The sequence below is a fragment of the Oncorhynchus tshawytscha genome, linkage group LG01 (assembly GCF_018296145.1).
Source record: "Oncorhynchus tshawytscha isolate Ot180627B linkage group LG01, Otsh_v2.0, whole genome shotgun sequence".
In the NCBI taxonomy this organism is placed as follows: domain Eukaryota; kingdom Metazoa; phylum Chordata; class Actinopteri; order Salmoniformes; family Salmonidae; genus Oncorhynchus; species Oncorhynchus tshawytscha.
Genome location: NC_056429.1, coordinates 92,573,131 through 92,597,131, shown reverse-complemented (window position 1 = coordinate 92,597,131; position 24,001 = coordinate 92,573,131). Strand labels below are relative to the sequence as shown.

The following is a 24,001-nucleotide window of genomic DNA, read 5'->3' as shown; positions in this document are numbered from 1 at the left end:
TCGATTGACCTTCAATTTTCTTCACTTTTCGTCTCTATTGAAGCACCTTGGTTAGAGAGAAAGACCACCTAGCCTGCTCCTGGCCTGGTCCACTTCCATTGTCTTCAAGAGTGTCTGAATGTTCTCCTCTCTACTGTAGAGACATAACATTCTAACCAGAGGAGAAGGGGAGGAGTGTTAAAGCCTAGATAGTAGTGTATGGTCTACAATCATTGGGTATTTGGGAAATTATGGTATTGTTTACTACATGGTAATGTGCATTTATACAATCCAAATCTCCCCCTTCCTGGTGTTGTGATAAATAAATCAACAAAACAAGGAGACAAATTGCAAAGTTCAAGTTTACCAATGAAACCCAAGCTTCTACATACCACTAAAGGGCATCTGAACTCTCTTTGACCTGCTTTTGGCCCTTTAGCACATAAACCTCAGGAAGTGCATTGGGTCGATGTGGGATGCGTTGATCTTATGGTGGTTGTGTGTTTGTCCAGTTTACTACCTCGTCCCTTTGGTTTAACTTTTTTTCTCCAGACAACTAGTTAGGCTATCATCAGGTGCTTCTTTCAGAGCCAGTTCTATCCTGTTCTATTTACAGTGCCTTGCGAAAGTATTCGGCCCCCTTGAACTTTGCGACCTTTTGCCACATTTCAGGCTTCAAATATAAAGATATAAAACTGTATTTTTTTGTGAAGAATCAACAACAAGTGGGACACAATCATGAAGTGGAACGACATTTATTGGATATTTCAAACGTTTTTAACAAATCAAAAACTGAAAAATTGGGCGTGCAAAATTATTCAGCCCCTTTACTTTCAGTGCAGCAAACTCTCTCCAGAAGTTCAGTGAGGATCTCTGAATGATCCAATGTTGACCTAAATGACTAATGATGATAAATACAATCCACCTGTGTGTAATCAAGTCTCCGTATAAATGCACCTGCACTGTGATAGTCTCAGAGGTCCGTTAAAAGCGCAGAGAGCATCATGAAGAACAAGGAACACACCAGGCAGGTCCGAGATACTGCTGTGAAGAAGTTTAAAGCCGGATTTGGATACAAAAAGATTTCCCAAGCTTTAAACATCCCAAGGAGCACTGTGCAAGCGATAATATTGAAATGGAAGGAGTATCAGACCACTGCAAATCTACCAAGACCTGGCCGTCCCTCTAAACTTTCAGCTCATACAAGGAGAAGACTGATCAGAGATGCAGCCAAGAGGCCCATGATCACTCTGGATGAACTGCAGAGATCTACAGCTGAGGTGGGAGACTCTGTCCATAGGACAACAATCAGTCGTATATTGCACAAATCTGGCCTTTATGGAAGAGTGGCAAGAAGAAAGCCATTTCTTAAAGATATCCATAAAAAGTGTCGTTTAAAGTTTGCCACAAGCCACCTGGGAGACACACCAAACATGTGGAAGAAGGTGCTCTGGTCAGATGAAACCAAAATTGAACTTTTTGGCAACAATGCAAAACGTTATGTTTGGCGTAAAAGCAACACAGCTCATCACCCTGAATGCACCATCCCCACTGTCAAACATGGTGGTGGCAGCATCATGGTTTGGGCCTGCTTTTCTTCAGCAGGGACAGGGAAGATGGTTAAAATTGATGGGAAGATGGATGGAGCCAAATACAGGACCATTCTGGAAGAAAACCTGATGGAGTCTGCAAAAGACCTGAGACTGGGACGGAGATGTGTCTTCCAACAAGACAATGATCCAAAACATAAAGCAAAATCTACAATGGAATGGTTCAAAAATAAACATATCCAGGTGTTAGAATGGCCAAGTCAAAGTCCAGACCTGAATCCAATCGAGAATCTGTGGAAAGAACTGAAAACTGCTGTTCACAAATGCTCTCCATCCAACCTCACTGAGCTCGAGCTGTTTTGCAAGGAGGAATGGGAAAAAATTTCAGTCTCTCGATGTGCAAAACTGATAGAGACATACCCCAAGCGACTTACAGCTGTAATCGCAGCAAAAGGTGGCGCTACAAAGTATTAACTTAAGGGGGCTGAATAATTTTGCACGCCCAATTTTTCCGTTTTTGATTTGTTAAAAACGTTTGAAATATCCAATAAATGTCGTTCCACTTCATGATTGTGTCCCACTTGTTGTTGATTCTTCACAAAAAAATACAGTTTTATATCTTTATGTTTGAAGCCTGAAATGTGGCAAAAGGTCGCAAAGTTCAAGGGGGCCGAATACTTTTGCAAGGCACTGTAAGTATATACAATGCTGTTCTATTCTGTTTTATTTAAGTATATACTATCCTGTTCTATTTAAGTGTATACTATGCTGTTCTATTCTGTTTTATTTAACTATATACTATCCTGTTCTATTTAAGTATATACTATGCTGTTCTATTCTGTTTTATTTAACTATATACTATCCTGTTCTATTTAAGTATATACTATCCTGTTCTATTTAAGTATATACTATCCTGTTCTATTCTGTTATATTTAAGTATATACTATTCTATTCTGTTCTATTTAAGTACATACTGTGCTGTTCTATTCAAGTATATACTATGCTGTTCTGTTCTACTTAAGTATATACTGTGCTGTTCTATTTAAGTATATACTATGCTGTTCTGTTCTACTTAAGTATATACTGTGCTGTTATATTCAAGTATATACTGTACTGTTCCATTCTGTTCTATTTATGTATATACTATGCTGTTCTATTCTGTTCTATTTAAGTTTATACTATCCTGTTCTATTCTGTTCTATTTAAGTATATACTATGCTGTTCTATTCTGTTCTATTTAAGTTTATACTATCCTGTTCTATTCTGTTCTATTTAAGTATATACTATGCTGTTCTATTCTGTTCTATTTAAGTTTATACTATCCTGTTCTATTCTGTTCTATTTAAGTATATACTATGCTATTCTGTTATATTTAAGTATATACTGTTCTATTCTGTTCTATTTAAGTATATACTATTCTATTCTGTTCTATTTAAGTAAATACTGTGCTGTTCTATTCAAGTATATACTATGCTGTTCTGTTCTACTTAAGTATATACTGTGCTGTTATATTCAAGTACATACTGTACTGTTCTATTCTGTTCTATTTATGTATATACTATGCTGTTCTATTCTGTTCATACTATCCTGTTCTATTCTGTTCTATTTAAGTATATACTATGCTATTCCGTTATATTTAAGTATATACTATGCTGTTCTATTCTGTTCTATTTAAGTATATACTATGCTATTCTGTTATATTTAAGTATGTACTATACTGTTCTATTCTGTTCTATTTAAGTATATACTATTCTGTTCTATTTAAGTATATACTATTCTGTTCTATTTAAGTATATACTATCCTGTTCTATTCTGTTATATTTAAGTATATACTATACTATGCTATTCTGTTCTATTTAAGTATATACTATACTGTTCTATTCTGTTCTATTGTGAAAACTGGTGAAATTAGTTATTCATCAGCGCTAGACTGAGGAGACTGTCTGACTGTATGTTTCTCTCGCTCAATAAAATGTACATTTTTATTGGCATGGGAACATATGTTTACATTGTCAAAGCAAGTGAAATAGATAATAAACAAAAGTGAAAAACTATTATTTTAACGTTTACTGTAAAAAATTTTGTTGTTTATTTCATTTTCTCTCACTCTCTTCCTCTCTTGAAATTACTTTACTTTAAGCTCATAGGCTGTACTGTACTAGTCAAACATCTTTATTTTAATAACTTATCAAATTGTATTTGTCACATGTGCCGATAACAACAGGTTTAGACCTTACAGTGAAATGCTTACTTACAAGCCCTTAACCAACAATGCTTTAAGAAGTTAAGAAAAACAAATAAAAATAACTATTTGGTAAAAAGAAAAAGAAAATAGAAAATAAAAGTAACAAATAATTAAACAGCAGCAGTAAAATAACAAGCGAGGCTATATACAGGGGGTACCGGTACAGAGTCAGTGTGTGGGGGCACCGGTTAGTTGATGTAATTGAGGTAATATGTACATGTACAGTGGCTTGCGAAAGTTTTCACCCCCTTTGGCATTTTTCCAATTTCATTGCCTTATAACCTGGAATTAAAATAGATTTTTGGGGAGATTGTATCATTTGATTTACACAACATGCATACCACTTTGAAGATGCAAAATAGTTTTTCTTGTGAAACAAAAAAAGGAACTACACAAAAAAACTGAAAACTATTCACCTCCCCAAAGTCAGTACTATGTAGAGACACATTTTGCAGCAAATACAGCTGCAGGTCTCTTGGGGTATGTCTCTATAAGCTTGGCACATCTTGCCACTGGGATTTTTTTTCTAATCTTCAAGACAAAACTGCTCCAGCTCATTCAAGTTGGATGGGTAACGCTGGTGTACAACAATCTTTAAGTCATACCACAGATTCTCAATTGGATTGAGGTCTGGGCTTTGACTAGGCCGTTCCAAGATATCTAAATGTTTCCCCTTAAACCACTCCAGTGTTGCTTTAGCAGTATGCTTAGGGTCATTGTCCTACTGGAAGGTGAATCTCCGTCCCAGTCTCAAATCTCTGGAAGACTGAAACAGGTTTCCCTCAAGAATTTCTGCGTATTTAGCGCCATTCATCATTCCTTCGATTCTGACCAGTTTCCCCAGTCCCTGTCGATGAAAAACATCCCTACAGCATAATGCTGCCACCACCATGCTTCACTGTGGTGTTCTTGGGGTGATGAGAGGTGTTGTGTTTGCTCCAGACATAGCGTTTTCTTTGATGGCCAAAAAGCTAAATTTTAGTCTCATCTGACCAGAGTACCCTCGTCCATATGTTTGGGGAGTCTCCCATATGCCTTTTGGCAAACACCAAACGTGTTTGCTTATTTTTTCCTTTAAGCAATGGCTTTTTTCTGGCCACTCTTCCTTAAAGCCCAGCTCTGTGGAGTGTACGGCTTAAAGTGGTCCTATGGACAGATACTCCAATCTCCACTGTGGAGCTTTGCAGCTCATTCAGGGTTATCTTTGATCTCTTTGTTGCCTCTCTGATTAATGCCCTCCTTGCCTGGTCTGTGAGTTTTGGTTGGCGGCCCTCTCTTGACAGGTTTGTTGTGGTGCCATATTCTTTCATTTTTTTAATAATGGATTTAATGGTGCTCCGTGGGATGTTCAAAGTTTCAGTATCTTTTTATAACCCAACCCTTATATGTACTTCTCCACAACTTTGTCCCTGACCTGTTTGGAGAGCTTCTTGGTTATCACGGTACCACTTGCTTGGTGGTGCCCCTTGCTTAGTGGTGTTGCAGACTCTGGGGCCTTTCGGAACAGGTGTATATATACTGAGATCATGTGACACTTAAATTGCATACAGGTGGACTTTATTGAACTAATTATGTGACTTCTGAAGGTAATTGGTTGCACCAGATCTTAGCAGAGGGGGTGAATACATACTGTATGCACACACCACTTTTCTGTTTTATTTTTTACAATTTCTTGAAACAAGTTCTTTTTTTCATTTCAATTCACCAATTTGGACTATTTTGTGTATGTCCAATTCAGGAAATCCAAATACAAATGTATTTCAATTACAGGTTATAATGCAACGAAATAGCAGAAATGCCAAGGGGGATGAATACTTTTGCAAGGCACTGTAAGCAGAGTTAAAGTGACTATGCATAGATAATAAACAGAGAGTAGCAGCAGCGTAAAAGAGGGGTCTGGGTAGCCGGTTGATTAGCTGTTCAGGAGTCTTATGGCTTGGGGGTAGAATCTGTTAAGAAGCCTTTTGGAGCTAGACTTGGCACTCCGGTACCGCTTGCCATGCGGTAGCAGAGAAAACAGTCTATGACTAGGGTGGCTGGAGTCTTCGACCATTTTTAGGGCCTTGCTATGACACCGCCTGATATAGAGGTCCTGGATGGCAGGAAGCTTGGCTGTACGGGCCGTACGCACTACCCTCTGTAGTGCCTTGAGGTTGGTGGCCGATTAGTTGCCATACCAGTGATGGCTGTACTGTACTAGAAGGCAAAGCTCATTATTTTTAATAACTCGTAGGCTATACTGTACTAGAAGTCAAACATCTTTATTTGAATAGATTTAGAAAAGCAGCACATACTGATGTTATTACATTAACACCTTGGCTGTTAATTCTGGACAATTGTGTGCTGCCTTTGTATTATTGATGCCATTATTTGTAGTAGTTTGTCTCAATAAAATACAAATTTTTTCATAACTATTTGAAGTTTTATTTGTTATAGTGCTGGTATTGTTGGATGAAATGAGGCATTTAGTGTCTGTGTATGTCCACAGACACTAAATACCACAGTATGCTGGGTGCACGACTCCTTATGCATACATGTGACAATCCTCTCTCTCCCTGCCCCTCCCTCCCTTCCTCTTCTTTCTTTCTTTCCTTCCCTCCCTCCCTCCCCTCTCTCCCCCAGCTCCGTCCGTTTGCCCCTCCCTGGAAGCCCCTGTCCACGGGAGGAAGTTTGGCTCCAACTATTTAATCGGTCATGAGGTCCATTTTACCTGTTCCCATGGTTACCACCTGGTGGGCCCCGAGACACATGTGTGTCAGGAGAACGGGAGTTGGAGCGGTGTCAACACCATCTGTAAAGGTAAAGGTACAGTACTGTTTGTCTGTCTGTCCAAACAGATAATATAGACAAACACACATCACTTTAGGTAATGCTGGGCTGAGGGACTCATGAAGAGATGGACCGGCACACACTGCTCCACCATACCTCTATTTGGCCAGTAACTTAATAAATGTTTCAATGTGTCTGTCCACCTGATACCAGAGCCCATCTCACTCTTTAGATTGCAGTTTCCACCAACACAACCTTTTGTCAGTGTGTTGTTTTGCTGTCTCCTACACACACGTTTCTCTTTAAAAGGACTTTAGTTATACAGCAGCCAGTCACTGTAAAGGTCTCACACAGTTGTTATTTCACTACTGCTGCTGCCATGGCCTCTGTCCTCACAATGCACAGGAATTTACTGGTATTACAGGGCGACAGAGAGCAGAGAGGGGGACAGAGTGGGAGAGAGGGAGCTGGGGAGAGAGAGATGGTGAGGGAGAGATAGAGAAAGGGTGTTCGTAAAGTGTAAGGAGGGAAGGTAACAGGGAAAAATGTTAACTACATGCTGACGTTATATCAGAGTGCTTTTATGTATTGGGGCTGTGTTTTCACAGTATGTGTTTGCACAGTAGAGATCCATCCATTCACCTGTAAATTCTTAGCTTTTACTACAGACATCACTATGACTGTAAACTCCCATCCTGTTCTTCACAATTTGGCCTGTGAAGATTTTAAAACTGTGGTCAGAGCGGCTGCAGCGGCTACACAAACACTCACTGTTGGGTAAATGCAATGTGACTATGCACACTTAACCTGGGTCGTGTTCATTAGGGCATGTTTAGTTTGTTACTCTGTAGAAAGAACACTACTGGACAGAAAGCTGCCATCTGCAACACCAACCCATTGTTATTCTAGAATCTACAGTAGTCTCTTCAGACGGAGGGTCCTGTAGACATGTAAAGATTGATGACGGCGGAAGAGAGAGGGAAGGAGAGGAAGAATGAAGAAGAGGAGAGAGCGGGTGAGAGAAAGAGAGGTAGAGGCAGAGGGAGACAGAGGTTGAGAGAGAGGTAGAGGCAGAGGGGTAGAGAGAGAGAGAGGGGTAGCGAGTGGGTGAGAGAAAGGAAGAAGAGAGAGAGGAGGAGTGAAAGAGAGGGTGAGAGCGAGAGAGGGTGAGTGAGAGAGGGAGAGAGAAGTATAGGAGGGCAGAGTATCTGGGTCTTTAGCTCTGTGGACTAACTGCATTTTGGCCTAGAGGGAGAGAGGGAGGTCTTTAGCTCTGTGGACTAACTGTATTTTGGACTAGGGAGGGAGAGAGGGAGGTCTTTAGCTCTGTGGACTAACTGTATTTTGGACTAGAGGGAGAGAGGGAGGTCTTTAGCTCTGTGGACTAACTGTATTTTGGACTAGAGGGAGAGAGGGAGGTCTTTAGCTCTGTGGACTAACAGTATTTTGGACTAGGGAGGGAGGTCTTTAGCTCTGTGGACTAACTGTATCTTGGACTAGAGGGAGAGAGGGAGGTCTTTAGCTCTGTGGTCTAACTGTATTTTGGACTAGGGAGGGAGAGAGGGAGGTCTTAAGCTCTGTGGACTAACTGTACTTTGGACTAGGGAGGGAGAGAGGGAGGTCTTTAGCTCTGTGGACTAACTGTATTTTGGACTAGGGGGGGAGAGAGGGAGGTCTTTAGCTCTGTGGACTAACTGTATTTTGGACTAGGGAGGGAGAGAGGGAGGTCTTTAGCTCTGTGGTCTAACTGTATTTTGGACTAGGGAGGGAGAGAGGGAGGTCTTTAGCTCTGTGGACTAACTGTATTTTGGACTAGGGAGGGAGAGAGGGAGGTCTTTAGCTCTGTGGACTAACTGTATTTTGGACTAGGGAGGGAGAGTGGGAGGTCTTTGCTTCTGAGAGCTTACTGTATTTTGGACTAGGGAGGGAGAGTGGGAGGTCTTTGCTTCTGAGAGCTTACTGTATTTTGGGCTCCTCCATGGTGCTAATTTGCCTTCCCCAGGGGCCACCAGACCGCAGGACAGGTAGCGATGTATAGACCAACTACATAGAGACCTGAGAACACTCTGCCTGAACTGACAGAACCACTTTACATAGAGACCTGAGAACACTCTGACTGAACTGACTGAACCACTTTACATAGAGCCCTGAGAACACTCTGACTGAACTGACTGAACCACTTTACATAGAGACCTGAGAACACTCTGACTGAACTGACTGAACCACTTTACATAGAGACCTGAGAACACTCTGACTGAACCACTTTACATAGAGCCCTGAGAACACTCTGACTGAACTGACTGAACCACTTTACATAGAGACCTGAGAATGCTCTGACTGAACTGACTGAACCCCTTTACATAGAGACCTGAGAACACTCTGACTGAACTGACTGAACCACTTGGGATATGTTTCAAATTACACCCTATTTAGTGCACTACTTTTGACCAGAGCCCTATACCCTGGTCAAAAGCAGTGCACAGTGAAAAGGATGCCATTTGTTACATAGCCTTGGAATGTCTGGGCTTCTGCCTGTAGCGATGGCGGGACAGAGATGTGAGCCATCAATAGCATGCTTAACATAGCTGCATGCTATCAGACCATGGGCCGTGGTGCTGTAATGACAGCATGCATGGCCTTAGCCTCTGCTTCCTGGAACCCCAAAACAAAGAGACTGTAGGGAGAAACAGAAACACAAGAAGGGGTTATTTTACAGTAGCCCTGCTGCCAGTCCTGGGTTGTTTCCCAAATTACATCATAGTCACAATGTAGTGCACAAATTAATGGCCCTAGTCTAAAGTATTGCACTAGGGAATATGGTGCTATTTAGGATGTAGTGGTTATTATGGTGGAATAGCAGCAGCATGTAGAGGGGAAGGAGAATGTGCCCTGCTCTGGAATGTGGTCTAGTACTGTACAGGTGTTTTCTGAGTCCACTGAGACATTTAATGGTTTCATTCAGGGAGGGATCTGAGCTCCAGACTGAAGAATGGAACTTTTCTTCTGCTCCACTTGTCTGTTTGTGGAAGGACTAGTAACCCCTCTTAGCTGGCCAGCCGGCCGCCTTCTCCCTCTTAGCTGGCCAGCCGGCCACCTTCTCCCTCTTAGCTGGCCAGTCGGCCGCCTTCTCCCTCTTAGCTGGCCAGCCGGTTGCCTTCTCCCTCTTAGCTGGCCAGCCGGCCGCCTTCTCCCTCTTAGCTGGCCAGCCGGCCGCCTTCTCCCTCTTAGCTGGCCAGTCGACCACCTTCTCCCTCTTAGCTGTCCGGTCGGCTGCCTTCTCCCTTTTATATGTCCGGTCGGCCGCCTTCTCCCTCTTAGATGTCCGGTTGGCGGCCTTCTCCCTTTTAGATGTCCGGTCGGCTGCCTTCTCCCTTTTAGATGTCCGGTCGGCGGCCTTCTCCCTTTTAGATGTCCGGTCGGCGGCCTTCTCCCTTTTAGATGTCCGGTCGGCTGCCTTCTCCCTTTTAGATGTCCGGTCGGCTGCCTTCTCCCTTTTAGATGTCTGGTCGGCCGCCTTCTCCCTTTTAGATGTCCGGTCGGCTGCCTTCTCCCTTTTAGATGTCCAGTCGGCTGCCTTCTCCCTTTTAGATGTCCGGTCGGCTGCCTTCTCCCTTTTAGCTGGCCGCTCCAGGTCAGACAAGGTCACCCTGTGTGTTTGTGTTATTCTTCCTCCAGCAGTAGAATAATTTGGCAGACCTCAGTAGTCCTGTTCCAGGTATTCCACCAATCCAGAGAGAGGTGGCGCTGGATACAGGGTGGGGGGTAGAGTAGGGTGTGTATGTGTTATTCTTAATCCCCTGATAGAGCCACTACTCTCAAGAGAAAGACAGCTTTCTTCTAACTTTGTCCACTTTGCACTTGAAGAGACATTCTTGTTGTAATGGATTAAGTTTCCAAGCTAGAGGAGTAACCTTTTCTTCATGTTTATAAAACAGTACACATCTCTTCTAGATAGTTTTTCACTTGTTATAAGCAATGACATGAACCGAGTCAGTGGAAGGCACGTGTCTCTTAAAATTATAGTGTTAAAACCATTAAAACCATAATGCTAAAAAAGCCATTCCAACCATCTCTGGAGAACTTTATTCACCATGCTCACATAATCACCATCCATCCCTGCAAGTCCATTTAGCTCAAACTATACCACTTCTTTATACAGTATGAATCAGGAGGGAAGCATTTCATCTCTTATTTAAAGCACTTTAAACCGAGAGGCTGGAGACTTGAAGGGAAGTATTGACGGGGAAAGGAATTAATTGTCCTCCGTCCGTAAATGATGGTGCCAGGTTAGTCTGGTCTGATTCTGCTGTATAATGTATCACCCCTCCCCTGGACAGAGAGCAGATATACAGTTGAAGTCGTATGTTTACATACACCTTAGCCAAATACATTTAAACTTCCTTCCTTAAATTCCTGAAATTTAGTCCTAGTAAAAATTCCCTGTTTCAGGTCAGTTAGGATCATTAAAGAATGTGAAATGTCAGAATAATAGTAGAGAGAATGATTTATTTCAGCTTTTATTTCTTTCATCACATTCCCAGTGGGTCAGCAGTTTACATACACTCAATTAGTATTTGGTAGCATTGCCTTTAAATTGTTTAACTTGGGTCAAACATTTCAGGTAGCCTTCCACAAGCTTCTCACAATAAGTTGAGTGAATTTTGGCCCATTCCTCCTGACAGAGCTGGTGTAACTGAGTCAGGTTTGTAGGCCTCCTTGCTTGCAAGGTCAGGGCTTTGTGATGGCCACTCCAATATCTTGACTTTGTTGTCCTTCCATTTTGCCACAACTTTGGAAGTACGCTTGGGGTCATTGTCCATTTGGAAGACTAATTTGGGACCAAGCTTTAACTTCTTGAGTGAAGTCTTGAGATGTTGCTTCAATATATCCACATCATTTTCCTCCTCATGATGCCATCTATTTTGTGAAGTGCACCAGTTCCTCCTGCAGCAAAGCACCCCCACAACATGATGCTGCCACCCCCATGCTTAACGGTTGGGATGGTGTTCTTCGGCTTGCAAGCCTCCCCCTTTTTCCTCCAAACATAACGATGGTCATTATGGCCAAACAGCTATTTTTGTTTCATCAGACCAGAGGACATGTCTCCAAAAAGTACAATCTTTGTCCCCATGTGCAGTTGCAAACTGTAGTCTGTCTTTATTATGGCGGCTTTGGAGCAGTGGCTTCTTCCTTGCTGAGCGGCCTTTCAGGTTATGTTGATATAGGACTCGTTTTACTGTGGATATAGATACTTTTGTACCTGTTTTCTCCAGCATCTTCACAAGGTCCTTTGCTGTTGTTCTGGGATTGATTTGCACTTTTCGCACCAAAGTACGTTCATCTCTAGGAGACAGAATGCGTCTCCTTCCGGAGCTCTATGATGGCTGCGTGGTCCCATGGTGTTTATAGTTGCGTACTATTGTTTCTACAGATGAATGTGGTACCTTCAGGCATTTGGAAATTGCTTCCGAGGATGAACCAGACTTGTGGATGTCTACAATTTCTCTTCTGAGGTCTTGGCTGATTTCTTTTGATCTTTCCATGATTTCAAGCAAAGAGGCACTGAGTTTGAATGTAGGCCTTGAAGTACATCCACAGGTACACCTCCAATTGATTCAAATGATGTCAATTAGCCTATAAGAAGCTTCTAAAGCCATGACATAATTTTATGGAATTTCCAAGCTGTTTAAAGGCACAGTCAAGTTAGTGTATGTAAACTTCTGACCCACTGGAGTTGTGATACAGTGGAATAATGTCTGTAAATAATAGTTGGGAAAATTACTTGTGTCATGCATAAAGTAGATGTCCTAACCGACTTGCCAAAACTATAGTTTGTTAACAAGAAATTTGTGGAAAGGTTGAAAAACTAGTTTTAATGACTCCAACCTAAGTGTATGTAAACTTCCGACTTCAACTGTACAGCTCCTAGATGGGTCTAAGACAAGCAGAGAACTGACACTGGGACAAAGTATGTATTTTCAGCAGTTTCAACTACAGAGTTAAATAGAACACTAGAATGGTTATTGGGTTTCCACATGCCAGGAAATGCAACTGCATCTTGTTCAGGGACATCTTTCCTTCTTTCAGCTCTCCCTTTTGTCCATAGATGTGAGTGAGTGCTCCAGTAACCCATGCCAGAACGGAGGGACCTGTGTAGAGGGAGTAAACCAGTACAGGTGCACCTGTTCACAGAGCTGGAATGGATCCAACTGTCAGCACCAGACACAGACAGGTCAGCAGTACCAGACATCATACACCTGATTCCCTACCAGAACACATAGGAACTAGCGACAACTGCATGACATTGCTATTCGTTACTATCTCACTTATTATTTGTATTAGTGGATATCTGTTGGTAGTCTGTTTTGTGTTAGTCTGTGTTGTGTTGATAGTCTGTGTTGCATTGATTGTCTGTGTTGCGTTGTTAATCTGTGTTGCGTTGTTAGTCTGTGTTGTGTTGGTAGTCTATGTATACGCAAGATGGCGCCAATAGACATGGCAGCTTCGCTTCTAGTCCTTAGAAAACTGCAGTATTTATTTTTTTATGTATTATTTCTTACATTGTTAGATCAGAAAACCTTAAGTGCTATTACATACAGCCTGGGAAGAACTATTGGATATCAGAGAGATGTCAACTTACCAGCACCACGACCAGGAATACGACTTTCCCAAAGCAGATCCTTTGTCTGCACCTCCCAGGGCATTTGAATTGATTCCAGACGCCAACCCAAAACAACGGAGTCGGAGGAGAGGTTGCCGGAACGGTCTTCTAGTGAGGCTTCGGATGCGCACACACCACCTACCTCTTCCAAATATTTTACTCGCTAATGTCCAGTCCCTAGTTAACAAAGTCAACAAAATCAGGGATAGAGTTGCTTTCCAAAGAGGTATCCGGGATTGTAACATACTCTGTTTCACCGAGACATGGCTAGCTGGGGACATGCTGTCGGAGTCCGTACAGCCAATGGAATTTTCAGTGCATCGCACCAACAGGAACAAACATCTCTCCAGTAAGAAAAGGGCGGGACTGTATGTTTCATGATTAACGACTCATAGTGTAATTGTAACAACATACAAGAACTCAAGTCCTTTTGTTCACCTTGACCTAGAATTCCTCACAATCAAATGCCGATACGACCGTATAATTCGACCGTATTATCTCCCAAGAGAACTCTCCTCTGTTATCGTCACAGCCGTGTATATCCCCCCCGCAAGCGGATACCTAGACAGCCATCAAGGAACTTCACTGGACTTTATCCAAACCATATATCCTGAGGCTGTATTTATTGTAGCTGGGGATTTTAACAATGCTAATTTGAGAACAAGGCTACCTAAATTCTATCAACATATCGATTGCAGTACATGAGCGAGTAACACGCTCAACCATTGCTACTCTAACTTACGCATTGCATACAATGCCCTCCCCCACCCTCCCTTTGGCAAATCTGACTATGACTCCATCTTGTTGCTCCCCTCCTATAGGCAGAAAGTAGGAAGCGCCCGTGCTTAGGTTATCCAACGCTGGTCTGACCAATCGGATTCCACACTTCAAAATCAAATCAAATCAAATCAAATTTATTCATATAGCCCTTCGTACATCAGCTGATATCTCAAAGTGCTGTACAGAAACCCAGCCTAAAACCCCAAACAGCAAGCAATGCAGGTGTAGAAGCACGGTGGCTTGGAAAAACTCCCTAGAAAGGCCAAAACCTAGGAAGAAACCTAGAGAGGAACCAGGCTATGTGGGGTGGCCAGTCCTCTTCTGGCTGTGCCGGGTGGAGATTATAACAGAACATGGCCAAGATATTCAAATGTTCATAAATGACCAGCATGGTCGAATAATAATAAGGCAGAACAGTTGAAACTGGAGCAGCAGCACAGTCAGGTAGAAGTTGAAACTGGAGCAGCAGCATGGCCAGGTGGACTGGGGACAGCAAGGAGTCATCATGTCAGGTAGTCCTGGGGCATGGTCCTAGTGCTCAGGTCAGTTGAAACTGGAACAGCAGCATGGCCAGGTGGACTGGGGACAGCAAGGAGTCATCATGTCAGGTAGTCCTGGGGCATGGTCCTAGGGCTCAGGTCCTCCGAGAGAGAGAAAGAAAGAGAGAAGGAGAGAATTAGAGAACGCACACTTAGATTCACACAGGACACCGAATAGGACAGGAGAAGTACTCCAGATATAACAAACTGACCCCAGCCCCGACACATAAACTACTGCAGCATAAATACTGGAGGCTGAGACAGGAGGGGTCAGGAGACACTGTGGCCCCATCCGAGGACACCCCGGACAGGGCCAAACAGGAAGGATATAACCCCACCCACTTTGCCAAAGCACAGCCCCCACACCACTAGAGGGATATCTTCAACCACCAACTTACCATCCTGAGACAAGGCTGAGTATAGCCCACAAAGATCTCCGCCACGGCACAACCCAAGGGGGGGCGCCAACCCAGACAGGATGACCACAACAGTGAATCAACCCACTCAGGTGACGCACCCCCTCCAGGGACGGCATGAGAGAGCCCCAGTAAGCCAGTGACTCAGCCCCTGTAATAGGGTTAGAGGCAGAGAATCCCAGTGGAAAGAGGGGAACCAGGCGATAGTCATTTAGTAGTCATTCAAGATTGCTTCGATCACGTGGACTGGGATATGTTCCGGGTAGCCTCAGAGAATAACATTGACGTTTATGCTGACTCTGTAAGCAAGTTTATAAGGAAGTGTGTAGGAAATGTTGTACCCACTGTGACTGTTAAAACTTTCCCTAAACAGAAACCATGGATTGATGGCAGCATTTGTGCAAAACTGAAAACACGTACCACCGCATTTAATCATGGCAAGGTGACGGTAAATATGGCTGAATACAAAACAGTGTAGTTATTCCCTCCGTAAGCAATCAAACAAGCAAAGCGTCAGTATAGAGACAAAGTGGAGTTGCAATGTAACAACTCAAACACAAGACGTCTGTGGCAGGGTCTACAGACAATCACGGATTACAAAAAGAAAACCAGCCTCGTCGCGGACATCGACGTCTTGCTTCCAGACAAATTAAACAACTTCTTTGATGACAATACAGTGCCACCGATGTGGCCCGCTACCAAAGTCTGTGGGCTCGCCTTCTCCGTGGCCGACGTGAGTAAAGCATTTAAACGTGTTCACCCTCGTAAGGCTACCGGCCTAGACGGCATCCCTAGCTGCGTCCACAGAGCATATTCAATTAATTCCAATCCCAGTCTGCTCTCCCCACATGCTTCAAGATTGCCACCATTGTTCCTGTTCCCAAGAAAGCTAAGGTCACTGAACTAAATTACTATCGCCCTGAGCACTCACTTCTGTCATCATGAAGTGCTTTGAGAGACTAGTCAAGGATCATATCACCTCCACCCTACCTGTCACCCTAGACCACTCCAATTTGCTTACCGCCCCAAAAGGTCCACAGACGATGCAATCGCCATCACACTGCGCACTGCCCTATCCAATCTTAACAAGAGGAATACCTATGTAAGAATGCTGTTCATTGACTAGAGCTCAGCATTCAACACCATAGTACCCTCCAAACTCATCATTAAGCTCGAGACCCTGGGTCTTGACCCCGCCCTGTGCAACTGGGTCCTGGACTTCCTGACGGGCCGCCCCCAGGGGTGAAGGTAGGAAACAACATCTCCATTCCGCTGACCCTCAACACTGGGGCCCCACAAGGGTGCGTTCTCAGCCCCCTCCTGTACTCCCAGTCTGGTTTAGCCACTTTAATAAATGGAACACTAGTCAATTTAATAACGTCACTTTAAGAATGTTTACATATCTCGCATTACTCATCTTATATGTATATACTGTATACTGTATCCTTCACTATCTATTACATCTAGCCACTCTGCCACTGTCACTGTCATTTCCCTACACTCACAATAACATCTGCTAACCATGTGTATGTGAAAAATAACATCTGCTAACCATGTGTATGTGACCAATAACATCTGCTAACCATGTGTATGTGACCAATAACATCTGCTAACCATGTGTATGTGACCAATAACATATGTTAACCATGTGTATGTGACCAATAACATCTGCTAAATATGTGTATGTGACCAATAACATCTGCTAACCATGTGTATGTGACCAATAATATTTGATTTGATGTTGTGTTGATAGTCTGTGTTGTGTTGTTAGTCTGTGTTGTGTTGTCTATTTTGTGTTGTTAGTCTGTGTTGTGTTAGTCTGTGTTGCGTTGTTAGTCTGTGTTACATTGATGGTCTGTGTTTTGTTGTTGTGTTGTTGGTCTGTGTTGTGCTGTTGGTCTGTGTTGTGCTGTTGGTCTGTGTTGTGTTGTTGGTCTGTGTTGTGCTGTTGGTCTGTGTTGTGTTTATACGTCTATGTCCTCGTCTGTGTTGTTTGTCCATGTATTGTCATGTACAGTACGTCTGCATGGTGGTGTTGTTTGTGCTTTATGTGTGTGTTTATGCTGTCCAGTGGTGCAAGGGCCCTCAAGGCCCTCTCCGGGCCACTGGGTGAAGTTTAAGCTCTTCCCTCTCCCTCTCTCGTGTTCAGCTCCACCCGAGTGGAGCGTCATGAATGACCCGGCGTTCAGCAGACGTCCTCGCTGTGCCAAAGTGGACCGCGCCCAACACTGCAGCTGCGATGCTGGCTTTCACATGAGTGGGACATCTGACAACAGTATCTGCCAGGGTGAGATATGAGATGCTTTAGTGTTGGATGAAGTGAGTCCCCACCTTACCCAAGATACTTTGTGAGCCTGGTTGGTTATAGTGTGTGTAGCGTTCAGTCTGGTTTAGCCAAGCTAAGCGTTCAGTCTGGTTTAACTATGCTAAGCTTTCAATCTGGTTTAACCAAGCTAAGCGCTCAGTCTGGTTTAACTATGCTAAGCGTTCAGTCTGGTTTAACTAAGCTAAGCGCTCAGTCTGGTTTAACTAAGCTAAGTGTTCAGTCTGGTTTAACCAAGCTAAGTGTTCAGTCTGGTTTAACCAAGCTAAGTGTTCAGTCTGGTTTAACCAAGCTAAGTGTTCAGTCTGGTTTAACCAAGCTAAGTGTTCAGTCTGGTTTAACTACGCTAAGCTTTCAATCTGGTTTAACCAAGCTAAGCGTTCAGTCTGGTTTAGCCAAGCTAAGCGTTCAGTCTGGTTTAACTACGCTAAGCTTTCAATCTGGTTTAACCAAGCTAAGCGTTCAGTCTGGTTTAACTACGCTAAGCTTTCAATCTGGTTTAGCCAAGCTAAGCGTTCAGTCTGGTTTAACCAAGCTAAGTGTTCAGTCTGGTTTAACCAAGCTAAGTGTTCAGTCTGGTTTAACCAAGCTAAGTGTTCAGTCTGGTTTAACCAAGCTAAGTGTTCAGTCTGGTTTAACCAAGCTAAGTGTTCAGTCTGGTTTAACCACGGTAAGCCATGGTGGAAAGGGCCTGTGGGGCTCCGATAACAAAACTGACTGTATACAATGAATAACTAAAATACTGATCTATATTGTATGCTCAAAAGAATTGGGAAATTATATTATTTTACACTTATACAATTGTTCAGATAAATATATTTTATTTAACAAGTAATACTTTTTTTTCTCCTTAAAAAAGCAGGGGTCAAAATGATTTGACACCCCTCTTTTCAATACCTTTCAAAAAGCTGGAGATTTTTCAGCAAGACAATAACCCCAAGTACACATCAAAATCGACAAAGAAATTGTTAATTGGCCACGGAATCTAAATTTTGCAGTGGCCATGTCAGTCTCCGGAATTGAGACCTATGGAAAACATGTGGTTTGAATTGAAGAGGGCAGTCCATAAACACAGGCGAAGGATATCAAGGATCTGGAAGGATTCTGTATGAAGGAATGGGCTAAGATCCCTCCCAATGTGTTCTCCAACTTACAAAATATATTAGAAAAAGGTGAGGTATTGAAAGGTAAAAAATAGATAAAAAGGGAAATAAATTTGTACTTTTCTTCCCGGAGCAATTGTATTAGTATAAAATAATAGAATTGTAAAAAAAATTGAGCGTACAATATAGCCCAGTATTTGAATGATTTATTTTATAGTCATGTTTGCTCATCTTTATCAAGGGTGTCAATCATTTCGTGCTCCACTTTGGTGTCCACTTTGGTGTCCACACAAAATGTGTCCATATCGATTAGCTGTGTATCTAGGGTCTTTGATAGAACTTGCCAACATCTAACCATCCTACATAATGATGCAAAGCGTCTGTTTCATATGAGTGGTACTTCAGAAAACTCTGCCAGGGTAAGACTGGCCTTATACAGAAACAACCCGTAGCACCTACCCACTAAACACTAGTTGGGATTGGCTAGATTAGATGACTCTCAATTAGGCATTCAACAACTCTTACCATCCCTTCTTACCCCCCTCCTGGACAGCCAGACAGAACAGATGCCCTTTACCCCAAATCCTTCTAGCTACTGTATCTCTCTATAGTGCTAACATTTTAATTATATAACTCTCTTTTCTCTCTCTTTCTCCTCCTTTCCACCCTGTTGTTTTTACCCCCACATGTCTGATCATGTGACTGACGTGTATGTCCCCCCCCTCTCTCTCTCCTCCCAGATGTAAATGAGTGTGAGGTGTACCGGCTGGACCAGGGGGGCAAGCTGTGTGTGTACGAGTGTGTCAACATACCAGGCTCCTACCACTGCTCCTGCCCCAGCCACTATAAGCTGCTGCCTGATGGTAGGAGCTGTGAGGGTGAGTGACAGGAGGGTAGGAGGAGATGGAGGGTAGGAGGGAGTGTAGGAGGAAGGGTAGGAGGGATTGGGGTAGGGTAGGAGGGATGGTAGGAGGAAGGGTCAGATGGATGGTAGAAGGGATGGATGGAGGGTAGGTGGGAGGGATGGAGGGTAGGAGAGATGGAGGATAAGAGTGATGTAGGGAGGGTAAGAGCGATGGAGGGAGGGTAGGAGGGATGGTGGAAGGGTAGGAGGAATGGAGGGAGGGAGGGTAGGAGAGATGGAGGGGGGGTAGGAGGGATGGAAAGAAGGATGGAGGAAGGGAGAGATGGATGTTGGGAGGGTAGGAGAGATGGATGGAGGGTAGGAGAGAGGGGTGGAGGGCGATAGGAGAGATGGAGGGTAGAAGGGGATAGAGGGCGGTACGGAGGGTAGGGGTGATGGAGGGTAGGAGTGCATGGAGGGGGGATGGAGGGTAGAAGGGGATGGAGGGATAGAGGGCAGTAGGGAGGGTAGGGGTGATGGAAGGAGGGTAGGAAGGGATAGAGGACAATGGCCCATTCATTTCCATGGTCTTGATCTTGGAGCTATGCAAGGGACTTTAGAGCTAGGCTTAGAACTACAACGCTACAGGCAGGGTGCGCCACACTGGGGTTGGCTGAAAACATTTCTAGCTGTCAAATCCGTGTGTCTGGAGGACGGAAGAAGCAAGGATTTGACAGCTAGTAATGCTTTCAGACACAGCCTGGGTCCTGGCTAAGGCGTTGTATAATGGGTCTGATAGGGTCGTGGGGCTTACCCTTCTGGAGCTACAGGGATAGCAGTGATTTATATGACTAAACCCATCAGAACACCAATGGAGATCCAGAACATAAATAAAGGTGCAATGAGAGAAGGGAGAATGGAGATGAGGGAATGGAGATGAGGGAATGGAGAATGGAGATGAGGGAATGGAGAATGGAGATGAGGGAATGGAGATGAGCGAATGGAGAATGGAGATGAGCGAATGGAGAATGGAGATGAGGGAATGGAGAATGGAGATGAGGGAATGGAGAATGGAGATGAGGGAATGGAGAATGGAGATGAGGGAATGGAGAATGGAGATGAGGGAATGGAGAATGGAGATGAGGGGGAATGGAGATGAGGGAATGGAGATGAGGAGAATGGAGAATGGAGATGAGGGAATGGAGAATGGAGATGAGGGAATGGAGATGAGGAGAATGGAGATGAGGGAATGGAGAATGGAGATGAGGGAATGGAGAATGGAGATGAGGGAATGGAGAATGGAGATGAGGGAATGGAGAATGGAGATGAGGGAATGGAGAATGGAGATGAGGGAATGGAGAATGGAGATGAGAGAATGGAGAATGGAGATGAGGGAATGGAGAATGGAGATGAGAGAATGGAGAATGGAGATGAGGGAATGGAGAATGGAGAATGGAGATGAGGGAATGGAGAATGGAGATGAGAGAATGGAGAATGGAGATGAGGGAATGGAGAATGGAGATGAGAGAATGGAGAATGGAGATGAGGGAATGGAGGGATGAAGGGATAAACAAACATCATGGTTGGTTTAGCTATGGAGTTCTTTGGAAAGGAAGGCCGATCATGGTAGAGGAAGATATATCTGTAGAGGTGTCCGTCCTCCAGCCTCTGCCCTGACCGTAGACCTCAATCCAGTTTCTTCTGCCTGCCCCCCCCGTCGTTTCTTACCCTGCTCTACTTCTGGCCAGTGGAACAAATTAGAGAAGGGTAGAGGAGGGAGGGAATGAAGGGTGGAGAGAATAGAGGGATAAACAAACATCATGGTTCAGCTTAGCTATGGGTGAAGGTGTTTGGAAAGAAGGGGAGAAAAAGAAGGAGTGCAAGAGTGAAAGACGAGGCAGATGGCTGTATGTATTTATATGGAGGTGTCCCATGTCCCTCTCTCTGGCCTGGCCATAGGCTTTACTCCCCAGGCCTGTTTCATCTGCCCTGTAAGCTTAAGAATCGTTACTTTCTCTGCTGGCCAGTGGAACAGATGACCTCACCACTTCGCAGCAGAACAGAAGGAATGTGTTGGTCCAGGATGCGAGACAAGCCGTTTGAGAGACTAAACTGAACACTAATGTTTCACTCTTTATTTTTCTGTTTCATTTATTCTCTCTCCTACCTCCCATCCACCCTCTCTTTCCCTCTCTGTCTCTCCCTCCCCCTCATGTTGCCCTCCAGATGTGGATGAGTGTCTGACCCAGCAGCACAACTGCAGTAGAGGAACAACATGTATCAACACTGGAGGAGGGTTCCAGTGTGTGAGCCCAGAGTGTCCCCGATCACACGGCAACATCAGCTACGTCAAGACGTCTCCCTTGTAAGTAGTTCAGATAGACACCGCCTGGTGCGTGTGTGTGTGTGTGTGTGTGTGTGCGTGTGTGTGTATCTTCAGATATATAAAACGAAACAAGTCTCTCCTACAGAGTTATTGCTATACGTCTTAGAAAAACAAACATACCAACTCTTGGAGTCATTGATAGGCAAGTCCCTTAAAATGATACAAGAACTCATAGAAATGCTCATAAAACCATACCAGCAGGACAAACAAAGTATGCAAGTAAAAAACTCTCTCAAACAATATTGTTTCTTCATCAGGATGAATCATGACTGAAACATCTCATCTTTCATTTCAAACATTTTGACCAGGGACGCTGGAGACTTGACTCAGTACTAATGGGGAAAGGAATGAATTGTCCTCTGTCTGGAAACGATGGTACCAGATTGTGTGTGTGTGTGTGATCATGTGATTGATCTGTCTGCTGTACGCATTTGTCTGTTCATGTCACTAGAGTCCAAAATAAGTGAAAATGACATCTTCATGTTTCCACCTTATTTGAAGCAGTCTCAAACTCTCCAAGAATAAATGTAGAATCTCTAGCCTTGTCTTCTAGAATCCCACTAGCAGCTGTTCTAGTTCAGGGTTCTGTGTCCTGGCCTCCTGGCTATATGACCACAACCACCATCCTTTCCAAGATGCCTTGGCCTCAGTCTTAGATAGTGTTTGCCAACTCCTCACAAATTGCCTCATTTAAAGGCAATAAAGGTATGAAATGTAGCTCTGTCCACTCCTACTGAACCATCACTGTGCTGAAAGACTGCAGGACTGCCAGTGGAGGAGAGAGAGAAAGAGAGGGAGAGGCAGGGTGAATAAGTACACGGAGACAGAGAAATACTGTTGTCAGGGTTTCTCCATTTCACTCTAATTCACAAGCCTACAGTCTTCGAACAAAAGGTGCTATCTAGAACATAAAAGGGTTCTTTGGCTGTCCCCATAGGATCATCCTTTGAAGAACACATTTGGGTTCCATGTAGGGTTCTATATATCTGGAACCCAAAAGTGTTTACCTGGAACCAAAAGGGTTCTCCTATGGGGACAGCTGAAGAACCCTTTTGGAAGTCTTTGATCTAAGAGTGTAGGGAGGGAGGGAAAATTATGTACACTTTCCTCCTTGTTTATTTTCCCAAGGAGACTGACTTGTGTAACAATACTTTAATCACAATGTTATAATGTGTATGGATCTTTCCACAGTAAGCGTCAAGAGGTTAAACTTGGTCTCAACATCTCCCCTCTTCTCCCTCACAGTCAGTGTGAGAGGAACCCCTGCCCTATGGAGAGTCGTTCCTGTCACCTGGCTCCTAAGACGGTCTCCTTCCACTACCTCTCCCTCCCCTCCAACCTCCAGACCCCGGCAACCCTGTTCCGCATGGCAACCGCAGCCGCCCCCGGCCGACCCGGCCCCGATAGCCTGAGATTCGGCATTGTCGGGGGCAACAGCCGCGGGATGTTCGTGATGCAAAGGTCGGACCGCCAGACGGGTGAATTGATCCTAGTTCAGAGGTTAAGAGGACCACAGGATATCAGTGTTGATGTGGACATGTCAGAGTATAGTGATCGCACCTTCCAGGCTAAGCATGTGGCGAAGGTGCATATTCTGGTATCAGCGTATAACTTCTGAGGAGGATGGACGGACAGAGGAACGAGTGAAAGGGACAGAGGGAGGAAGGGAGAAGAGGAATGAAGAAGGAGGAGAGAGGGAGAAGAATGGAGAAAAGGAGGAGGACGGAGAGAGGGAGGAGGGCAGAGAGAGAAGGAGAGAGGGAGAAGGACAGAGAGAGGGAGGAGGACGGAGAGAGGGAGGAGGACGGAGAGAGGGAGGAGGATGGAGAGAGGGAGGAGGATGGAGAGAGAGAAGGGAGGAGAGAGGAGAGAGGGAGGAGGACAGAGAGGGAGGAGGACGGAGCGAGAGAGGGAGAAGTTGGAAGGAAACGACAGAGCGGGAGGACAGAATGGTTTGGACTGACTGTCGATTATGAAGTATATGAGTGAGGATGGAACGGAAATTAATGAATGGTGTATTGAGTGAGTTAATTACTGAATGAGTGAGTGGGTGAGTGAGTAAACATTTGTAAAGCAAACTAACAGAGTGGTAATGGAATGGTAATGAGGTTGCCATGGTGACTGAAGGCTTTGCTCGTATATATGCAATGACATTGTGTAGATCAGTTTAAAGGCCCACTGTTCCTTTAAAGCTGTTTATCAAAACGGCTGAAAATATCACAGTATGCGTCCAAAGTGGCACCCTATTCACTATTAAATAAACTACTTTTTAGTGCACTATGTAGAGAATGGGGTGCCATTTGGGACGTAGACCCTTTAAAACATGAAGGACTCACATCGCCCTGATTTATCAGAATATGTTGTTGTTGTTTATTTTGACACAGTCAGTGATTCAATGCAGTGTGA

General features: G+C 44.0%; 1 protein-coding gene across 3 annotated transcripts in view; it reads left to right on the top strand.

Annotated features, from left to right (window-relative positions):
- The window catches only part of LOC112260107 (fibulin-7), a 31,551-nt gene extending 8,228 nt beyond the window's left edge, over window positions 1–23,323 (top strand). Inside the window, exons 3-8 of one of the 3 annotated variants that reach the window (XM_024434968.2) lie at window positions 6,397–6,573; window positions 12,650–12,775; window positions 17,089–17,226; window positions 19,106–19,228; window positions 21,436–21,574; window positions 22,787–23,323. In XM_024434968.2, coding sequence (XP_024290736.1) covers window positions 6,397–6,573; window positions 12,650–12,775; window positions 17,089–17,226; window positions 19,106–19,228; window positions 21,436–21,574; window positions 22,787–23,213 — 1,130 coding nt within the window. In that variant the 3' untranslated portion in view covers window positions 23,214–23,323. Of the gene's footprint in view, window positions 1–6,396; window positions 6,574–12,649; window positions 12,776–17,088; window positions 17,227–19,105; window positions 19,244–21,435; window positions 21,575–22,786 lie in introns of all 3 variants that reach the window. The other 2 variants (XM_024434958.2, XM_024434976.2) reach the window with 2 other exon arrangements.
- The last annotated feature ends 678 nt before the right edge of the window (window positions 23,324–24,001 follow it).